At 44.1% G+C, this 21,766-nt stretch overlaps 2 protein-coding genes across 3 annotated transcripts in view; one reads left to right on the top strand and one right to left on the bottom strand.

Moving 5' to 3' along the window:
* Positions 1–7,627, top strand: part of tmem65 (transmembrane protein 65) — a 39,207-nt gene extending 31,580 nt beyond the window's left edge. Inside the window, exons 5-7 of the mRNA XM_085345977.1 lie at positions 1,992–2,034; positions 3,129–3,234; positions 3,688–7,627. Coding sequence (XP_085202103.1) covers positions 1,992–2,034; positions 3,129–3,234; positions 3,688–3,798 — 260 coding nt within the window. The 3' untranslated portion in view covers positions 3,799–7,627. The remainder of the gene's footprint in view (positions 1–1,991; positions 2,035–3,128; positions 3,235–3,687) is intronic.
* A 4,677-nt stretch (positions 7,628–12,304) lies between these two features.
* LOC146609134 (protein MTSS 1-like) overlaps positions 12,305–21,766 on the bottom strand; it is a 64,981-nt gene continuing 55,519 nt past the window's right edge. The window contains exons 8-16 of one of the 2 annotated variants that reach the window (XM_085345956.1): positions 20,988–21,145; positions 20,575–20,682; positions 20,208–20,305; positions 19,619–19,841; positions 18,003–18,080; positions 16,465–16,701; positions 14,900–15,067; positions 14,589–14,745; positions 12,305–14,227 (exon numbers count right to left, since the gene is read on the bottom strand). In XM_085345956.1, the coding sequence (XP_085202082.1) occupies positions 13,575–14,227; positions 14,589–14,745; positions 14,900–15,067; positions 16,465–16,701; positions 18,003–18,080; positions 19,619–19,841; positions 20,208–20,305; positions 20,575–20,682; positions 20,988–21,145 (1,880 nt within the window). In that variant the 3' untranslated portion in view covers positions 12,305–13,574. The remainder of the gene's footprint in view (positions 14,228–14,588; positions 14,746–14,899; positions 15,068–16,464; positions 16,702–18,002; positions 18,081–19,618; positions 19,842–20,207; positions 20,306–20,574; positions 20,683–20,987; positions 21,146–21,766) is intronic. The other variant, XM_085345957.1, reaches the window with a different exon arrangement.

Genomic DNA, 21,766 nt, shown 5'->3' with positions numbered 1-21,766 from the left:
CCAACGGTGATGAGACGGCTTACAGGGAGGAGGTCAGCGCCCTGACCCACTGGTGTCAAGACAACCATCTCACCCTCAACGTCGCAAAGACAAAGGAGTTGATAGTGGACTTCCGGAGGTGCAGAGAAGTACACACCCCCATCACCATCAACGGCGCTGCTGTGGAGAGAGTGAGCAGCTTCCGCTTCATTGGTGTACATCTGGCTGAGGATCTTACGTGGTCAGTACACACAAACAAAACAGTGAAGAAGGCGCAGCAGCGCCTCTTCTTTCTCAGGAGACTGAAAAGATTCGGCATGAGCCCCCGCATCCTCAGGACCTTCTATCACTGTGCCATTGAGAGCATCCTCACTGGATGCATCACCAACTGGTATGGCAACAGCACCGCCTACAACCGCAAAGCTCTCCAGCGAGTAGTGCGGTGCTCTGAACGGATAATTGGAGGAGGCTTCTCTCCCTCCAGGACATCTACAGGAAGCGCTGCCTGAGGAAAGTGGATCATCAAGGACTCCAGTCACCCCAGCCATAAACTGTTCAGACTGCTTCCATCAGGAAGGAGGTTCTGCAGCATCCGGTCCCGTACCAGCAGACTGAGACACAGCTTCTTCCATCAGGCCATCAGACTGCTGAACACGTCATAGACACCTCAGCTTCACTACTGGAACTTCAACACTATGCACTCCACACTGTATATAAATGCCACTTGTTTTGCACATATTCAACTCTGTATATTTTTATATATTTTATTTATTGTTGACTCTATTTAATTTGTAAAATATGTGTATGCACACACACACATAGAAAAACATTTAGTATACACATCCAGAAATTATTTTATTTTTATTTTATTTTTTTTTGCATATACTATTATATATTGTACATATATTTATTAGTCTCAGATGTAGCCATTCGTATATTTTGCCTGTTTACATTCTTGTATTTTGCACAACTCTGTTGCTTGTGAAGCTCGCACACAAGAATTTCACTCACATGTGCTGTACCAATGTACCTGCACATGTGATGTGACTATAAAAGTGATTTGATTTGAGTGCGTGTGTGCATGTGTGCGTGTGTGCATGTGTGCATGTGCGTGCATGTAAGTGTGCGCGTGTGCGTGCGTGTGTGTGTGCGCGTGTGCGTGCGTGCGCGTGTGCGTGCGTGCGTGTGTGTGTGTGTGCATGTGCGTGTGTGCATGTGTGCATGTGCGTGCATGTAAGTGTGCATGTGCGAGTGCATGCATGTATGTGTGCATGCATGTATGTGTGCACGCACGCGTGTGTGTGCATGTGCAAGTGCATGCATGTATGTGTGCACGCACGCGTGCGTGTGCACGTGCATGTATGTGTGTGTGTGCATGTGAGTGCATTTATGTGTGCGAGTGTGCATACGTGTGTGTGTGTGCGTGCATGTATGTGTGTGAGTGTGCGTGCATGTATGTGTGTGTGTGCATGTGCGTGCATGTATGTGTGCGAGTGTGTGTGTGTGTGTGTGTGTGTGTGTGTGTGTGCATGTGCATGTACGTGCATGTGTGTGTGTGTGTGTAATGTGTCAGGCTTAAGTTGTGTTTGATGGACGTCAGCACAGCAGTGAGCAGATTTCCTTCAGAGATTTTGGCGCCTGGCCTCCCAGAGGAACTTGATGGTTATCAGATTTCTGATTCAGTCTGAATAAACCTCGTGTTTCTGTGAGAGTCTCAGGAGGAGTTTGGTTTTTCTGAAACTATAAAGCTTCTTAAAGTCTGTTAAAGTTCTGGGAATGAGAAGATGACTTAGGAGCGTCTGAAAGAGATCGATACTGTTCACAGAAATCACAAATGACGCCGTTATTTTCATAATTAGATATTAAGATCTGCATAAATCAAATCATTGAGTTTCACAAATCCTCAGCATTTCTTTTCTGTGTGTCTGATGCATTTGTGTCTGTCACTGTGCTCGCTGTTGTTCTTTGTGAGAGCAGCAGAAACCAAAGTGTGTGCCTCTTTGTGTTTGCAGCGGCGGCTCTGGGGAACCTGGTTTCAGATCTGGCGGGGCTCGGGTAAGCAGCATCTTTATAAACGGCCTCTGAGGCTTTTCGGTTTATTCTGGGCGAACTGTGTGAAGTCTGTTTAAAGCAAGTTAGAACTGCTCAAAGATTTCAATCAATGACGTGAAGTTTGTCCTGTTGTGTTTCTGTTTTTGTAGTTTGGTGATTTTTCTGTGTTAAATACCTTTTATTTTCTTATTTATCTGTAGTAAAAGGTTTACACTGTAACTAAAGTCTGACATCTTTGAAAGGACGGTTTTGTGTTGAAGAAGGTGTGCAGTCAGCAGATGTCTTCACACAGGAGATGTGAAGCTTCTCTGTGTTTCAGTTTTAATCAGTCTGAATGAAAAACAGATTTTTAGCTGTTGATCTGATCTGGTTTAGTTTTAATCGTTACTCCGGCACTAAAACATCCAAAAATACACACATGTTATGAGCTCTTCCTGTTTTCCGGGTTTGAAAATGAAACTGTTGAGTGTGTGTGTGTGTATATACAGTGTTTATGTTAACAGGATCTTCACTTCAGAGGCTCAAACTTTGCTGTTCGGCCTTTTTAATTGCGCTAACAGTTGTGCAGAAGAAGGCTAGCCTTATCCCGAGTGTGTAGTTCAGCACAAATGTCGAGGCAGAATCACCTGGATGAGTGATGAAACATTTCTCCCACTGAAAACGCTGAAGCCACATGAACAGAACAAACTGTCTGGGATTTCCTATTCCTATTACTGTGACCTCTGACCCCTGTAAGCCTCAGCTGAGCTGGGATGTGAGCTGGCTGCACGCTCCCTTTGGTTGGTTGAGCAGTTATGGAAGTTTTTACTTGGTTTGAATAACGTCTGGAAGAAGACAAAGCTGCTAAACCAGCATCCAAAGCATGCAAAGCGTTGGCACTGAATGCTGGCAAACTTGATCTGCATCGGCCCGTTTCGCAGATTTCAGTTTCTGCAGGAATTATCGCAGACGTCTCCACAGCTGATGTCCCCAAAACTGGGCAACTCGCACATGAAGGACATGGATGGAAAACCACGAGCACGTGTTTTATTTTTGGGTGAAGTGATGTCACTAAATGCCTGTGCAGCGATTAACACACATTTGTTGTCTGTGTGAAGTCTTGCAGGTTATGTGGAGGTTCTGGCCTCCAAACTGGGGATGCAGGTTCCAGATCTGACGCCCAAGCAGGTGGACATGTGGCAGACCAGGCTCAGCTCTCACATGGTGAGGTTTTTCCTTTGGGTCTTATTTTTAAATCCTCTTCATGTTCTTATTCGTAGTGGCGACAAAAGAGGGATAATGGGAAGGAAGAGGAAGCAGGAGTTCATGCTTCTTTATCTCAGAGCAAGCAGGGCGCTCCACTTTTCCAGGTTATTAAATAAAGTGTTGATTATAATCAGCTGCACTTATCACAACAGATAATGTTCAAAGGGGCGAAAATGCAGGAAGTTTGTGGTGGAGCCACATGAGTGTTTAAAATTATTCGTATCAAACAGATCCTGTCAGAGGTGTGTAAGAGCATGAAAGGGAAGCTAAAACTACCGCCTCATGAATAATCCATGTATCCTGAGATAAGAGCATCGCTGCCCAGACTTTCCGAAGCTAGTTTCACCTCTGCACACCCGACTGTTTGAGGATAACAGATTCTGATGATTTCTCCTTCGCCTCCTGCTGCAGGGTAAGGCCATCGGCGTGTCCATCGGCTGTATTTTGGGGATGTTCCCGCTGTTTTTCCTAGGCGACGACGACGAGAAGGAGGACGGCGACGCGCCATCAGGCTCCTCCTAACACGCCACTACATCTTCATAACACTGCTGATGTCACAGCTCTAAGAAAAGAAAAAAAAAAGTATTTACAGTCGGACGTTTCTCTGTCATCCTGCTCGGGCGGCGTACAGTTTGAGGGAACGTAATTGGCCGCTGACCGCGACCAGAGTTATTTTTACACCGTCGGCTCCAAGAAAGCGGCGTCTGTTGGTTCAGCGGGAGGTTCAAGCTGCGATTCTCATCGATTCTTCATATCAGTCCCATTCCCAGTGTTCTGGGCGCAAAAGCAGAGAGGAAACGGCCGCATAGTTGTTATAATCTTTATGGCTGCAGAGTCCCTGCACGCACATTTTCAGAGTAATTTATTTGCCAAAAAAGAGGAAAAGCACACAATAAATGCCAATAACGTCCACTCGTGACCCCCTGAAAGCCTGCTAGGAGTAACTAGGAGACATAATCCAGGTGATGGGTCACAGTGACGGGTTTCTGCCTGTGCAGAAAGTGTTCTAATAGTCACTGAACCACATCTGTATGGATGTATTGGGACTCATCACTAAAGGAGAAAGCATTAAATATGATTTACTGAAAGCAAAAAGATCCTTATTGATAATTCAGGCTGATTTAAAATCACGATAATGTGAAAAATCTGATGTTGTTGCAGCCCCAGTGTGGATGTGGCTCAGACTGTAAAAGCACGTCTTTGTGACACATCATCTGAAATGAGAATCTGCTCCGCCTCTGTTGAGCAGCACAAATAGAAAACTGGGTTTAATTTAGCAGCTATTCCGCTTTAATCCCACATATCAGTTTATGAATATCCAAAAATCTCTTGCTGATGTTAGCGGTTGGTCATACCTGACCAGGTGAGGCTGCAGATCTCAGTGCACTGCTCGTTGCCAGCATGACTTTATCAGTGTTTGTAGTAAAAACTTGTTTAGCTGATCTAGGTCACTGCAGGTGGGCAGCAGGTAGCCGATCGGTGCAGTGCGTGAATTTGCACCGTTAATCAAAACGTTTTAAACATTCAGTTTCATGGCTTATCGAAGGTTTGTCGCTTTGTGCTCCAACCGCATGTTTTCCAACTATTCCAGCACCACAAACGTCCACAATAATGGATTCACTCCTGGACTCTGTTCCCGCTGTCACATCACCAGCTCAGCTCTCCGTGCAGTGTGAAGCTAAAGCGCCCAAATCTGCGAGGAGACCACACGGAAGCTGGGAACAAGTGGAAATTCACAAAGGGATACGAAGTAAAGCTGCTGGAGCAGTTTCAATGGTTTTGCTGCACGCGGTGTTTTGACGCCACATTTCCTTTCACAGTTTCAGCAGTCAGAGGTTGCTTAGCATAAAAAAGGGATCCTGGAGTCTCACGCTGTGATGTGTCCTAATTTTAACCTGATAAAAAGGGAGATGCGGTGCTGGCGGAGACCCTGGAGAGAGAGGCCTGTGCAAAACGAACATACGCGTAACCTTGGTGCTGATTTCGCTGCTTGGCATTTAATCCAGTAGTTTTTTTCCCCCCGTATCAGTATGTTAGTCGAGTTCCCAGAAATTCACATGTTCGGCTTTCCTCTCTGCGACTCGGTCCCAGGGGCTGATGGGAAGAATCGATGCTTCTCTGGTGGAACAAAACTTTGATTTCCCTCCCACAGACGGCTCGTGTAAATCCGCCCGGGCAGCTCGGAGGATGGGAAACCCTCTGCAGTCTCAGCACCGCCGGTGTGGTTTATTCTTCCCAGACATCGGCGCTGTAGCAGCGACGAGTGTTTCCCATCCCGACAGCAGAAACACGGACGCGACTGTTTCAGACACTAGCTCACGTTTCGTTTTGATCTCTGATTAATTGGAGGAACAAAAAAAAGAAAAAAGCACAAATTTTAAAATTTTCTCTTCAGCAGACACTTTATACATTTACAGACTTCATCTCCAAAACCACTATTTATTCATGGGTCAAAGCAACAAGTGTTTTGTCACGACTTGCTCTGGAAGCGAGCGGACTTCCCCGTCGAGTCGCCGCCATCCTGCAAATCTGAAAACGTGTCATCTGCTACCTCGAGGAATGATTTCTGTGTTTGCATGAACTTGTGTAGCTCTGTAATCTCGTCAGATGGTTTTTATGAGTGCTTAGAGATGTAGGAGGCGTTCAGTGGCAGCGCACACTCGGGAAACTGAAGTTTCTATTTTCAGCTCTGGGCTCCGTTCTGAGCTTTCCAAGGTCGCTCTGTATCTGTTTGTTTTACTTTCTCCACCATCTTTTCCTTCGTTCTCTCACACGGTCGCTTCACTCGCATCCAGGTTTTCCTTCTTTTTGTTAGCTTTTGTTTGATGACTTGAAGCTGCAGATGGTGCCTGAGAAGGTGCGATTCAAAGTCAGAGAAGTGGCTCAGACTTTGTCACCATTAAACACTCCAGCTGTCGACAGACCTCTAAGGTGCTTCTTATAACGACGCTGAACCCACGTCAGGCGTTTCCTCCTCTTCATCCTCAGACGCCCGCGCCCCCAGCTTCCTGTCTCAGTGTTTTGTTTGCTGCTTGATTTGGGCTTCCACAGTGACTCTTTTCTTATTGATCAGCAGCTTCATCATTTTTAGATTTAACAAACTGTCAGAAATCATCTTATTATTCCAGGAGCTGCTGAGACTTACTTGGATAATTCAGATTCTCACATTTTAGAGGCAAAAATCAGATTGTTTTTGTTTCTAATAGGTGAAAATGTCTTTGCCAGCTGCTTAAAACACACAGTGAGTATTTTCAGGCTGTTAGATGTTTAGAAGGACTTCTCTTCCTCCTGCAGTCTTCTATCAGCTCATTCTACATCAGACATCTTTCCCTACGAGGTGCTCGACCTGTCACCCTGTGACAGCTGGGATAGGCTCCACCCCTCTGTTCTCTGCTGGGCTTTGATGTCTGATCAGTGCAATAATGTGCAGTTTTTGTTCAATATGTTTTGTGCAATCCAAAGCAAACTGATGGATAATTAGAGAACGTTGGCTGCGGTGTGGTTCAGCAGTTGCGAGATGAAGGTTGATCCAGGTCGATCATCACAGCATCATTATCTTGTTTTTATCAGCCTTACATTCTTCAGACGTCCTCCCGCCATCACAAGTTTCCTGATAAAAACTGTGATGTGTGGTTTTGAGTCCTGCTGTTTTTCTAGCAGATTATGAAATGTTTGTCTTCAGAGGGACGGAGACGCTTTAAGCACGAATCCCAACGCATCCTCTGAATTAAAGGAATTAAGAGCTGTGAGCTCAGACAGAAATGTTTGCACGGTGTTTTAATGAGGGTTTGGACTCGACTGCAGGAGACATTCAAGTTTGTCGTTGGATTAACTGTAAAAGCCTCGAGGGAAGTGAGCTCTTTGTCTGCCCGTCTCATTAGGACAGATTAGTTAAGTCTGAGTCTGTGTGAACCTGGTAAAACTGAGGATGCTTCAGAACTCGTTTGCTTTTCTGTCATCTCATGTTTGTGTTTATTTTACACGAGGAAAAGATTTTAATCAAACTTTTTGTTTGTTTTGCTTTTTTAAGATGATATTTTCCTTCATTTAATTGTGTGAAGTCATCCTTTGAAGCCTATAAACAAGAAGTTTGTCATGTAAGGCTGTCGGGTAAAGGAATGCCGTGCTGTGCTGCCATCTGGTGGACAGTCTGGAACAGCCGCTGCGCACTGATGCATGTACAGTATGTACCGAACAACCTGGACTGTTGAAGGATGATGTGTGGATGTATTTTGCAACATTATGTGCAATTAAAACAAAAGTAAATGAATACGAGTGTTTGCTTGTGGCTCTGCAGGTGATGCTTCACTGACCTCTCGTTCATTCATTCATTGGGGACTCCAGGCTGAGCACGCTGCTGCGAGCAGGACTGAGCTCACGTTCAGTGTTTAAAGGTCCTGAAAACAGCACGTTCATTTGAATCATGAGCTCAGACTGTAAAGCAAAGATGGATGTAGCCACTGTGAGGTCACTTTTAGCCCTTTTCCCACTCGTACCTGCTTACACAGCTCGACTGCGTTTCGCTCCCCATTACAATCGAGGACCACCTAATGTGCGTGGGGTCGTTACAGCATCGCTCTAGTCCAATCGCGTCATTTGTATGCATGTCTCAAAACCTGCCGAGCGACATCACTGACTGGTCATGAGGTCTGCTGAGGTCGAACACTCAGCTTGGTGTTTTGAAGCAGACATGAGTATGACTGAGGATCTCTGCACACTCGCTGGATAAAGACTCATCACATCACTGATTACCATCTTGGTTTATCCTTATTCTTCCGCGCTCTGGACTGCAGGTTTCTCATGAGCAGGTTCCTGGTTCAAACCCCGCCTGGAGTTTGCATGTTCACCCAGAGGAGAGATGCAGGTAAAGTGTACAGACCGAAGCATTTGCTTGAATCTATGGTTAAATATGTAGTGTGAAGCACTTTGAGTGTATATTTGTTTTATTCCTTTAAAACATTTCTGGTTTAATCCTAAGAAAATCTTGTAAACTCTCACCTGAACCCAAAACTCACTTTGTAAACTGTGCAGTGATTGCAGCCATTCCCCAGCTCTCTGTGAATGGTTCTCATGGCCATTGATCAGTGGTTGTTGATCAATGGTCATGAGAAGGAACTGAGGAACTGACCTCCCGGCCCATTGTTCCCTCACTGGGCTGGTTTCAGTCATTATGCAAATGTGCTGTTTATAAGAAAACCTGCAGTCAGCTGAGACTGAAGGAGGCAGTTGGATGATGACGAAACGTTTCTGCGTCCAGATGAACAGAATCAACTTTTTGGAGATTTACTTTGTAAACATATCTTTAAATAATCATAATGGTGAAATGTTGTCATTTTATGTCTTTATTTATAAGAACAAAAGAGTAAAACCCTAAAATAACTTCCTTATATTTCAAAGAACTTGATTTAAATCTCACCAGAACAAATAAAATCTGTCGATCGACTCGTAGACGGAAGCCTGCACGTCTTTAATTCATATTAGACGTTTCCCAGCGCGTCCTCGTCCTCCTGCTTCCTCTGGTTAAATCATTTTATCAGAATAAGAAACCTGATTTTCGTAATATCGGATGCTGATTCATTTACAAAATAAACGATGAAAATCGTGATTTGGAGCATCAACAACCTCGAATGAATAAATAGACTCAATTATTTGTCAGTACTTGATAAGTTTATTAAGGGACAATCAAAACGTCTTGCATGAAAAAGTAGGACCAAAGATAACCAATCGTTTATCTTAAGCCCAAGCTCACAGTCAAACTAAAGGTTTCCTACTTTAGCCTCATGAAGTTAAATAGAAACAAAAAACGATAAAAGCAAAGCGCAGGTTTCCCTCGTCATCAGGTGCACATCGAACGTACGATTTTATTTTACAGCCAAGATCCAACAAAAAACCGGTTTACATAGAAAAAGATGATTAATATTCAGGAACATGAAGCAGAATTTACAGAATTACAAAAGTAGTAAAAAAAATTAAATAAAGGTTTTTTACTTCTAGCACCACAGGCAGGAGTGAGTTCGTCACAGCGCTGGAAAGGTCTGTAGCTGCTGCAGATTTAGGATTTTAATAAAACCTGTTTGTTTCCTCACGGTTTTAAAAAACAGCTGAAATGAGATGGAGAAAAGCTGCTGTTCTTACAGGAGCCATGCTGAGTTCAAGGCTAGTGGGAAATTTGTCAGTAAAAAGTTACATTCATGTGCAGTTACTTTTATTAAAATCAATAAAAATGAAACCTCACTTGTACATCGGCTTAAAGTGATTATTATAGTGAGTGAGTGATGTTAGCGAAGCTGTTGATCTCAACCTCGTTGCTGAATTTTTAACGGATTTAGTTTTTGACATTTCACTACGAAGGCGTAGCGGATAATAACTTTTATAAATCAGAACTGGAGCAGACTTTTTACCTGACACACTGTACGCGGTTGTTTTTGTAAGTCTAATTTAAAGTCTTTTTAATAAGAGCTGCAGTTTGCCTTAAAATCCGCCTTTTATTTACCATCGTAAGAGCAAACTGGGGAAGTAAAGGACTGCTGTCCCAAAGTTTAGGCCTCAATCTGTGATTTATAAAATGCATTTTTCACTCTGGCTCCTCCCTCTTTAAGATACCTTTAAGCCAGCTTTCTGCTGATTGGATGGGTCCGGCAAACAGAAGGCTCAACGGCAGGTGGGTGGGGCTTAAACGTGCCGAGGGGTCTCTCTCAGTGCCTGAAAGATCTGAGAGCATAAAAAGCCGACATGAACAAACACTGACTTCATATCTGAATCTGTGGCCACGTTTACAATGAGAATCCACCACAGTACGTGTACATCTGACAGAATAAATCATAATACTTCAAACTTACAAGAAAGATATTTGAAATATTTTTAAATAGGCTTTTTGTTGTTGTGCAATAAATGATAACTGACTAAAAATGTATTTTTTGTAAAACGTGCACCCGAGACTATGGTGATAATTAATCTAAGGGCCAAAATTCTAATTCTGATACTTTCCATAAAATAAAGTGGCTGCATCAAAATCTGTTGAGGAAATGCACGAGGGAAACCTCATAGTTATAGGAGAGCACCTGAAGGAGGAGTATCATACAAAGAAATCAAACCCAGAGCTTCTTTAAGCGTATACGGTAAGACATTAGGCAACTCATCTGAAAATGAAAGGCTGAAGTTTAAAGGGTTAAACGGACACACTGACAGCTGCTGTGTTTACAGCTCGGGGACAAGAGTGGCGTCTCAACACACTGAGGACCGGGTCGCTGGCTTTTCATCTAACTTGGTTTTTCTAACCCGGTGCGCTCTGAATGTGTGACGCATTTAAACGAATCATTTTCCAGCTTTGACGGGAATTCTAACGCTCCTCTGATCCTCAGTGTGTGTCGGCCTCACTCGGATCATCGATGACAAACATCTACAGAGTCTTCAAACACTCAGCTTCATACGCTTGTTATCGCGTCAGCCACACACGACTGGATTTGTAAACCTGCACAGGAGAATGAGCCTGGATTTTTTTTTAAAAACGAAGCCGGCTTCGGTCGTCGTACAGGGCGTCAAACAACCGTCACACACAGCAGGAAACGTTTCTGCATCCTGCAGGAATCTAAACTGCATCCTGGTCCAGAAGAGTTGGATCAACAGAGGAGAGAAGCAGGCTAATAAATCATTATGCTCAGCTAAACAAAGCAAACGAAAGACGACATGCATATTAAATATAGTCTCGTTAATAGGTTTTATATGCTCAACAGGTCAAACGAAAAAGATGGGAATATTTAAATTAATAAATGCTTAAAGCACGTAATAATTATGTGGTGACTACATATTAGCAGTGCTATTTGGTAGAAATGGGAGTTTTAGTGTATTTCAGCTTGCTGACAGCTAAAATCTGACATGTATTAACAAGCTAGTACAGTTAAAGTATACATACGTACTGGACTTATATTCATATTAGTATGCAGCAGGGTCTGATTGTGTGCAGCTAAGAGGATCTCCTGGTGGGTCACGTCGGCCTCGTGTGGTGTCACTGTGGAGGTCCACAGGCAGCTGAGGCTCAGTGTTTTTAAAAACATCAATTAGAGCTTTGTTCTCACCAATCATTGACAGCTGTTGGTTATTTTTAATGGCATCTCTAAATTTGATGGGATGAGCTCGTGCAGTCGTGCACTAGCATCAGATCTTAATTTTTGTAAAATACGATGAGGCACGACAGGACTACTCGTAGAATCACTTTTCTAAGTGATGATATATCAAAGCTCAAATAGAAGTGGGCGTTAATAATAATTTGACTTTACTTTTGTTCATTTTTTTTCGAGCAGTCTCTGAACTGGAAACAATTTCAGGACCAAGATGAATAAGACGTGAACGGCACTCTGTGGATCAGCGTGTGAAGGATTTGACTTCATAGCTGTATAAAGTGTTGGACCTCCAACATGGTTACCACAGCGTGTCCCGCACCACCTGAAACACCTCCACACACTGAACAGTTGGTGTTTTTAGGCTAGTAAGTAACAGTTTGGGACTAAAAACAAGCTAAACTCCAAACCAGCGTGTTGTGCATCTCCTCTCTTTAGAGATTTTTATACATGACACCGTTTATACTTGTAGGCAGAATACTGGGGGGGTCGACCGACCACGTTCAGCCTTCCAAAGTGACTGTGTTCAACCGTCTTGCTCTTTCAGGGCAGTCATTTGGCATTTTTGGGAAGTCGGCTATCCTTAGACTTGTACACATTTCTGGCTTACACACAATTTAATATGTGCACACTGCACATTTCAGTATTTAGTAAAAAGTGCTAACTACGACTGAGTTATACAACATAGACCAGATTTTCTGCGTTTTAGATATTAAGCATTAAACATCAGGTCACAGGCCAATAATTTAAGCACTGACCGAGCAGTAACTTCACTAAAATAACATCCACAACTGTTTAAATCTGTGCCTCCTAAATCAGCACACTTCTATTACACCAGACCAATACACAAATCCACATGATTGTATTTACTACAGATACGCAGTAGCACAGGAGGAAACTGTGGTAGCCTCTGTTACTGCACTGCTATGGACTTGGAGTGTTGGCTGACGCACGCTGTGGCCATGCTGCGTTGCTAATGGTGTTTCTGTATTTTTGTGCATTTTTAAATTGCTCAAATTTCACAAAGTGCTTTTGACAAGCACAGAATCGCAGTGAGAGGAAATGAACCTCCAACGGCACCTTGCAGTATTGTTTTCAGCTTAGAAATTCAGAGCCGGGACGTTGTTTGGACAGCAGCCTTAACCTCGAGTTGTTCCATCCAGAGTTCCTGATCCTCTCCTGCTGCCGGGGTTTTCTTATTCGGTTTAAGAGGCAAAAGGATCATTTATACTGAGGCAAACTGAATACATGCAGGTCAGTCTACTGTAACAACAGAAAATCCTTAGTTGCGAATGGTTACATGCCACTCTTCAATACGCTGCCCTACATATACAAATCCTCTTTCAGGTGGTGTCCAAGTACAACTCTCTGTCAAACACCATACTCATGTTTGTACATAAAGAAAATCCAGCATTAAATATGTAAGTTGTATTCAGCACACAGGCTTTTGGCACCTTTAGTGGAAATGGGAGACTACGAGGGTGTAAAACATACAAACACATCAAAATAGAAATATGTACATACAAATAATGATTTGATCTTTCGAAAATATTCCATCACTCCTCCCAGCTCAGCGTCGTCTGTCTGAGAAGTGTTCTCTTCTTCTACCTTCACTTCTCCCCAACATTAGGATTTCATTTCATTTAAGCCTCTTTTTTCCTGCTAAAAGGTCGACCTTGTCCAGGCGTCTCTCGGTCGTCAGGATGATCCCGTCTCCCTCGCTCTGTTATCGAAGTTGCCCTGAGGAAACGATCTCGGATCAGAGTTCCTGGCTCGGCCTCGCGCAGGAACTAGAACTGATTTTAAAGGGAGATGTGCTTAACAAGTCCAGTCAACACTTTGTGGAAAGTTTACTTAAAATTTCTCCTTGTGCACCTGTGCAGGTGAGGCTGGAGGTGATCCCAGCTGACAATGGACTCGGTCTTTGTTTGATTTAAATGCAAATATTATTACTCTTTGGCCAAACTGTGAAAATGCACATTTTTTTGTAATCACTGCTAAAAGACAAGATTTCTAAAATGATCCTCAATCAGAGTCTCTGGGCAACTTCCTCCTGTTACTGGCATCCATTTGATGTCATAGTGATTTGCTTTTACTTAGCATTAACCATTTTGTGTCCCTTCCAACAGTATTTTCAGCCAGGGACACAAAATGGCTCATGTCAAACCAACCTTTGCAGTCTCAGTGAATCATTGGTGCTGATCGGTCGTTGGTTGTCGTCTTCTTGAGCTTGACGCCTCGTCGGATGGCCACCAGAAAGTCCTCCACCTCAGCGTATTCTGTTTCCTCCAAGAGCTCTGGGAGGGGTCGACGCTCCCACTCTGATGACCGACCGCTGGGCTGTGGAGGTGGGGTTGGAGGATCCGATCCCTTGCCCATGTGCTGGATCTCCCAAGGGACAGACTTTGGTGACAATGACCCGTTGCTGCCTGGTGACAGAGGAGTGGTGGCCGGGCTTAGCGGGGTCCGCGGGGTGTTGCCGTCTTCTGACGCTGCTTTGCTGGGGAATCCAGGGTGTTCAGGCACAGTGGGAGTCTTAACTGGGATCATGGGGGGCTTGATGGGGATGGGGCCCAGGTTGAGGCCCCCGGATGGTCGTCGCAAGTTGGGTTTGGAGGACGGTGTCCGTCTGATAGTAGCAACCCCCGGGGTGATTACAGCAGAGGGGTTGGAAGGCAGGCCAGCAGTGGAAGCAGGGCGTTTAGACTGAAACATGCGGCGGTAGGACTGGGTGATGTCGCTGTTCCTCGGGATGGTGGAGGATTTATCAAAGTCTGAGGACTGCTGCTCCACCTCCTGATCTGCTCCCACAGAGTAGTAGTCACAGTCCGATACTACAGAGACCAGGAGGGGGGAGAATTTAGCACGATAACAGAATTTGTTTGAATAGAGCAGAGTCAGCTGATGATCTCAAGCATTCCCCAGATATTATATAATTAAAGTCTTTTTAATTCACGTTAACTTTAATTAGATTTTTTCTGTTTAGAGTTTAGATCAGAGCGAGATTTGAGACGTTCAGAAGAGACACAACGGAAGTTTGTTTTTCAGTGATTCAATTCAGGCTTGTTTCTGGGTCCAGTGAACATTTGAATAAAGTTAGTGCTGAGCTTAGCAGCAACGCATCCTTTGCTGGAGTTAAACTGTGAAGTAGTTTGTATTTAATTAATCTGGTGGGAGTAAGTTAAGTACGTTTACCCTGTGAGGAGATGGTGTCCTCTGAGCAGCAGGGTGTGTTGGTCTGGCTGCTGTAGCCGCTGGAGCCTTGCAGGGAATCTCTGCTGGAGCCGTGGATGTCCAGCTGGAGGCCGCGGGCCAGAGCTCTGGCCAGCTCCTCACGGGTCTCCCTGTCCACCTGTCAGAGACACACACACACACACACACACACACACACACAGGGGAATATGTGGATTATTGGGATTCGTCTGTCCAATCAGAATGCTCCCAGTTAGTCATGTGACTTTCTATTCAAGGACTTGTTTGGCATTTTGCTGGTCATTGTGTCCGACCTTGGGGGATGATGAAGTGTTGTTTCCTTTGCCCCTGTTTGGCTCCTCTCCTGGTGTGGTGACATCAGCACCCTGGTGGCTGCTGGGATCTGTAGTCTCTCTCCTGTCCTTGCTCCTCTTCAGGGTATTAACCATGGGCTGATCGTACGGGCCTGGTTTGGCCCAATCCTACACAGGAAGATATCATCAATAACAGTAAAATAGTTTTTTAATATTGTTGTTAATTTTGTCCATTAGTCAAACGTCCAAATAGAAGCATGAACAGAGGGATGTTTCTTTTATAGAAATGACAAAAATGCTCATGTTTGCTGCTGTGAGCAAACATTTGGAAACTGTTGCAAGAACACCAGAGGTCTATGCAAGCAAACCAAACCATTTTATAGGCCGCACCTCAAAACACGCCTTTAAAAGTAGAAGCTATTATATAAACTGTAAAAATGTAAACCACAGCCTTGCAGTTGGATGCCTCCACCTCCCAGTGAAGTTGGAGTTTACAACTCAGCCACAACATTAAAACCACACACAGGTGAAATGAATCGACGCTGATCGTTTACTTGCGTCCTGGTGTCCATAAGGATTGGACTTTATCGCATACCGCCCACCTAAACAAAAACCTCCAATGACACTCCCCAACGGCAGCTGCCTCCCCCATCAGGAGAGGATACGCCACAAGAACAAGTCATTGAGGAAAAGTCCTTATATCCCAAATCCAATCAGAACACCAGAGCAGACACCCTGTCCCACAGCCCAGCGGGCCGAAAGGACCAGACTGTCACCATCCCAGAGCCAGTCACCCCACAGAACACTCGCTGTGGTCCTTATAGGTCAGAGTTGTTTTAACAGCATAACAGGGACCTACACAAAATTAGTCAGATGTTTAATGTTGTGGTTGATTCGTACATATGTACAGAAGACTTTAAATGCATTTAGCATGTGGGCAACAATTCAATTTGACATCTGAATGAACCCGTCGACAGAATGTGAGGAAACAGCTATGGCATCATGTTAAAGGCGTCTCTGTCCGGTGGGTGTTGCAGGACCGGGCTGCATTCTCAGCTTTATGAATGAAGAATCCGATTTGCCCCAAACACAACATGAAAAATCTCAGAATTATTCGAGCTTGCATTATCACAACAAGGCTACAGGCTATGAAACACTGGATTAGAAGTTATGTACATTTGAAAGTAGAAGTTGTAGTTCTCGGCTGAACAGCTAGGCTAAGGCTTTTAGGTAAAATGCTGCCACCTGGTGGTGAGAGGAGTTTTGTAAAAAAGTACCTGAAAAATGGACAACCTGAAAACTCACACCTGTCACCAGCACAGGTAAGCAAGGCTCTCTGTATAGTGATAATCAATGTTGTTTTAAAGTTTACGTTTCAATTTTTAATCTTAAAGATAAGCAGGAATAAAATTAACAAAAATATCAGGTGAAATTGATCCTAAATTGAATTGACTGGAAAATGAGAAACTTTTGAGAGAATGAACTGACATCAAGAAAGAAGAGAAAATAACACACAGATCAACTCAAAGAAAAGAGGAGGACATCAGGGAGAATGAGGATCAAACCTTCCAGGACGGGACTCTGGATGATGGGATCACTCCAAGCCCCGAGGGGCTGAGAGGCAGGAACTCTCCTGATTGGCCGCAGCCTGAGCGAGACCACGGCCACGTGGGTGAAACGGACGAACAGGAGGGCGAGGAGATGGGAGAGGTGGTGGTAGTGGTGGTGGGAGAGGAGTAGGAGAAGTATGAAGGGTGGAGGTGGGGGTCCTGGGCTCCGTGATGGTCAAAACCATTTGTCAACTGAATGTGAATGAATGAAGAAGCAGAAACAATTCAAAAATTAAAGATGACGCTCACGACCGAGGAGTGAAAACACGAGACATGAGCGCAAAAACAGGTGCTTCATGGGGCAGAAAAAGCTAATGTTTGGGCGGCAGTGAGGTCCCAGCATTCATACACATCCAAACATCAAACATCCTGATTTATAGCACTGACGATTTCATCTGGAGTTTCTTTGAAGCAGATGATTTTTTCACTTTTTAATCAGTATTTTATTTCACTGGCCTTTCCCAGTTTCTGAGATTTTGCAAAACAATTATGAAAAGAATTTGTAGTCTTACAAAAATTCGCTTCAACTAATGCCACCCAAATACTCCCTACACATTTGTATTTCACATTTATGCATCTTTAATTGCAACAGAGTAATTTTATTCTACGCTAAAGATACTTTTACTTAAGCCAATAACATCTCAGCAAATATAATGAAAGTCGATCTTTGTTGTGTTTTTTGTTTTGGCAATTTATCCATGTGAAGCCCCGCCGGAGGAGGAGGAGAGCCCTGCATAAGTTCTGATAACCAACTAAATTATGAACCATCACTGGGGACCATATGGTGATGTTCATTAGGTTTCACTGCACGTTTCCTGTTTTAGTGACGTAGCTGAGATGTGCATCAAAGTCACTCAGTCCCAACTGTGCATTCACGAGTAAATCAAACATGTCGACTCAATATTGATTTTAAAAAGTTTAGAATAACTGTTTGCCTGAGAGCCTCATCATATAAATATCTCATATATTCTGAACAGTTACCTGGTAAAATGACCAGGTAACCTGACCTCTTCACCCTGACACACTCTGACCATAAACAGACCAGACTGGGATTTCTTTGGCTTTTGTAAATGTTTCTGTTTGACAAACCTGAGGGGAAATCTGTTTGTTTTTGGTCCCTTTATTGCTCACAGAGCTGGGTTCCCTTTACATGCGAGTAATCTTTTAATCCATTTCACGGTGGAGTGAACATCGTGTGCTGTTCTTAGTTTTCAGGATGTTGATGATTATCAGGCTGCCAATCAAACCTGGAATATTTCTTCCTCCTCAGCCAACACTAGATTATATTTTAATTGTTCATTTATTCATTGCCAGTGTTGAGCACTGAATGTAATTGGATTTGTTAAGCAGCTGGAAACGTTTCTGTGCAGTCGGCTTTTTGTGCTTCATGAAGGCTCCCGTTCATATCACTCAAAAATAAAAGCTGACACACGACTCACCTGGAAAAACAAGAACAACAAAACACTAACACAATTGTGTGTCTACGTGTTCACCTGCTGCTGCCCAGAGCGTGGCTCGGGGTGTGAGGGTGAGGAAGAAGAGGAGTACGAGGAAGGCCCCACAGTGACAGACTGAGAGGGTGAAGCAGAGACGCACGACCGCAGCAGCGCCATGCAGAGCGCACACAGAGACAGCAGTTTGCAGGAAGCACAGAGGGAAGCCAAGAAAACAGATCAAAACACAGACACGAGAGAAAAGCAGAGGAAGCAGCAACAAACAGGTTAGAACAGCAGGACAACCAGTGCTGGGGAGCATTAATGCACATGCAGTTTTCAGATTTCTGCACGTCTAAAATGATTAAGACGGGTTTAAGTGCAGTGAAATTGGGTTAGGATGTGTTAGGAGGAGTGAATCTATGAAACATTTAATGAGAAGCTGTAATCTCCCAAACACTGATCCCAGGTCAGAGGTCAAACAGAGCAAAGACGAAGCAGAAGCCGGTTCAGCAGGTGGAAAGAGAAACTATCAACTTTATGATTTTTTTTTTTTTTTTAAAAGCACTACTGCTAGTATTTTCTCATTATATTTAACAGTGAGTCATGTTGGAGTGAAAATCAGAAACAGAGCTAACGCAGGCTGAAGCTTCAGGTCTGTGTCTTCTTCTATTATGTGACTCATGACTGGTTAAAGTTTCATAATAGCAGCATGGCTGATCAGTGTCACAGCGCGCTGGGTTACTGAGGTGAGGTGAAGATGAAAGCACACAGCAGGCTGTCGCACTCTGAACGTCTCCTTCCTCTCACACACAAACATCCTGTCATTTTGTTCATGTGCTAAATTATCAGCACAAACAAACTGACTACATATAATCTTTACGTCCTAATTATCTTTGCTGAAAAAACATCAGCACCAACAGACCGTGGACACCTTCACGCTCCGTCTTTGGATATTTAATTAATGTAAATTATCTTGGCACAGCACTAAAACTAAAATGATCGTATTTAAAATAGCTTAACTCGAGTAGTGCCTATGATGTGTTTTATATATAAATGTATATACATGTATGTATATGCAGCTGGGTAGCGTAGTGGTAAGCAGGTGCTGCAGTTCCAATTCCCGCCTGAGGCGTCTCACAGCTAGAGCCAGGGGCGATATCATCACCTCCACCTGATTGGGCACCAGGATCGTTGAGTGCGAGAGGAACTGATCTATTTAAAATAAAGCCTGTGTAGGCTCGACAACGTAAACACTGACCAGTGTCTGTACCCTGAAGGCGCTTAACAAGACTGGATGCAGATGACGTCTGAATGAATGTCGTTGCTGTATATCCTGGTCTCGTTCAGGATTTTGTCATTTCTCCAACATGACGACGAGATTGACTTTTTTGTTTTTAAACAAGTAACAGCAAAAGATGATGTTGTTGTTATGAGTGTTAGACATGGCTCTAAATTTGACGATACCTCGAGTTTATAGATAGATAGAAACCATCTATCTCTCTGAGGTTACTGAGACACGCACACGCGACATGTGGCTTCCAGCTAACAAACACACCACATCGTAGGAACTGGGGAACATCCGCAGACATCATAAACAGAACTCACTGGTTTATTTTTGGCGTCTGTTCTCAGTGAGTCGATGACTAAAAGCACTGAGCCGCGACTTTTGTTACCTGCAGGATTTCTGGGGGCATCGGTGAAGGGGATTTGGACTGGTAGGCGTCCTGAGAGATGAAGCCAGAGTCGTGTGAGGAGATTGAAGAGAGGCGGGCAGGGGTCTGCTGGGGCAGCACTGAGGAGGAAGAGGAGGAGGCGCGATAACGGAAGTGGGAGGTCGGGGAGTGACAGTGTGAGCCGCTGGAGCGAGAGTCGCTGCTGTTCACGCTGTTCAGGCTGCTGTGGGCCGGACGGGAGGAGACAAATAAATGTCAGAAAGAAGGAAACCTGAGAAGCTCTGAAGTCATTCGCTGATTTTCTGTTTTAAAATCTCAGCTCATCACATGAAAGAATAAACAATCAACCCGAAAAATGAGTCAGGCAGATGAAATATTCTGAGTAATAAGACATGATGGTAAAATAACATTTACTGGAGTTATTTCTCTTTGATAAATCAAAACTTTCAAAAAAATCGATGATTTTTAAAAAAGCTGTAGTTCCACTTGTTAACCACAGAGAGGCAGCAGAGGACAGGCTCTCAGCAGACCACCTTATCTCCCTCTATTGTTGAGATAATAAGCAGCTGGCAGCAGCCACATAACTAACCTGCACATGCTGGACTTCCTGGATACGGTGGTGCTTGGTGACGAGGGAGGAGTTTGGTAGGACCAGGTGCACTCGGAGCCCTTCAGGTCTACGATTACCTGGAGAGAAAAAATGCTGTGAATCGTCTATGATGTTTCTGTGAAGGTGTCTGTGTGCAGTCAGGTCAAAGGAAGGCGTGTTTACTCCGTGTCGAGGTTACCACTGATCAGCGGGTAGAGTGAGTGAAGGTGTACTGAACGTGCTTAAATCAAAAACCCTTCTGAAATATTTTAATCGGTACAGAACGGGGCTGAAACTGAGACATTTATAACAGAGGACAAATCGTTCGATTGTGTGGTCACACGACCCCTCACAGCACCACGAGTACCTGCTCACTGGAAGCGGGCAGCTTGTGTGGGTCCATGGTTAGCATCTTCAGGTCGTCTGTCAGCGTCTGGAGGTGTGTAATCTCCCCCAGCATGGACATCTCCTCCTCCTGAGACACACAAACATTCATCAGCTGCAAATTCTACACAAAAAACAGCTTTGAGACTGACGTCATCACAGCAGCTGCTCCACAGGAGGTTTAAAGAGAGAGCTGCAGCACAGAAGGTGTAGGAGTTGATGTTCGTCAGAGATTTACATTTGGATTGCAGCTGCTGACGTCCAGCAAAGCATAAACATACAAATCTAAAGGGGCCAGGTGTTTCTTCAAAGGCTTGCAGAGTTTCTGCGTAACTGTAGTTAGAGCTCCAAACATCTTTCTGTGTTGTGCATAAACAGTTTGAATGCATCACTGACCACGACAGGCCGCAGCATGGACACGAAGCAGCAAAAGCGACTCCTCTCCTCCACCAGCGCCCTCCTCACCGCCTGCTTCTCCGTCTCCTCCAGCAGCAGGTACTTATCGCTGACGTCCTGCATGGCGCTGTCCAGCTGGGGCTGCAGGTCTCCACGGCCTGAACACAAACACGTGCACATACCTCGTTGCATCCAATTTCAACTAGAAACAGCAAGCAGACCCTCACAACCACTTGCCAACCAGTTGGAGAATAGTCATTTTTCCCCTAGTGACCAGTTGCCAACCGGTCTCTAGACCTGTGAATGGGTGCAAAAGCTACAGAACAAAAAGTTTGAATTGGGCCTGCTTTGTTCCAAAGTTTGTGCCCGTCACTAAAACACATTCTCTTTTACAGTGGGGGATGGGCACAAGGTAAAACCTCCTGTGGAAATCAAGCAATGAAGAAAAGAAGAAATAGCAAACATTCTGGAAAAATGCTGCCCTCTGCTGATGAAAGTTTTAGTCACAGGAAGTATCTTTAAGGCATAAAATAGCCTAAAAAGAAAGGAAATGGGGACTATTTGCAATAAAAAGTAACTAAAAATCAAAACGATACACAAAAAAAGAAAAAGTTGTCTTTCAAAATGCTGATTTAAACTTTTAAACTTAAGCAGCCACCCAAAGGTAACACCAGAGTTTTCTAAATCTCTCTCTCTTGCAGACCTACACATGAGCAGAGGAACCGTTTCTGTGGCGTTAACAAAATGCAATCACTTCAGTCCATCTTGGCTCAGATCAA

The sequence above is a fragment of the Diplotaxodon limnothrissa genome, linkage group LG22, assembly GCF_057381915.1.
Source record: "Diplotaxodon limnothrissa isolate DT_005_m linkage group LG22, D_limnothrissa_male_GT1.1, whole genome shotgun sequence".
Taxonomy (NCBI): domain Eukaryota; kingdom Metazoa; phylum Chordata; class Actinopteri; order Cichliformes; family Cichlidae; genus Diplotaxodon; species Diplotaxodon limnothrissa.
This window is presented reverse-complemented; position numbering and strand designations above follow the sequence as displayed.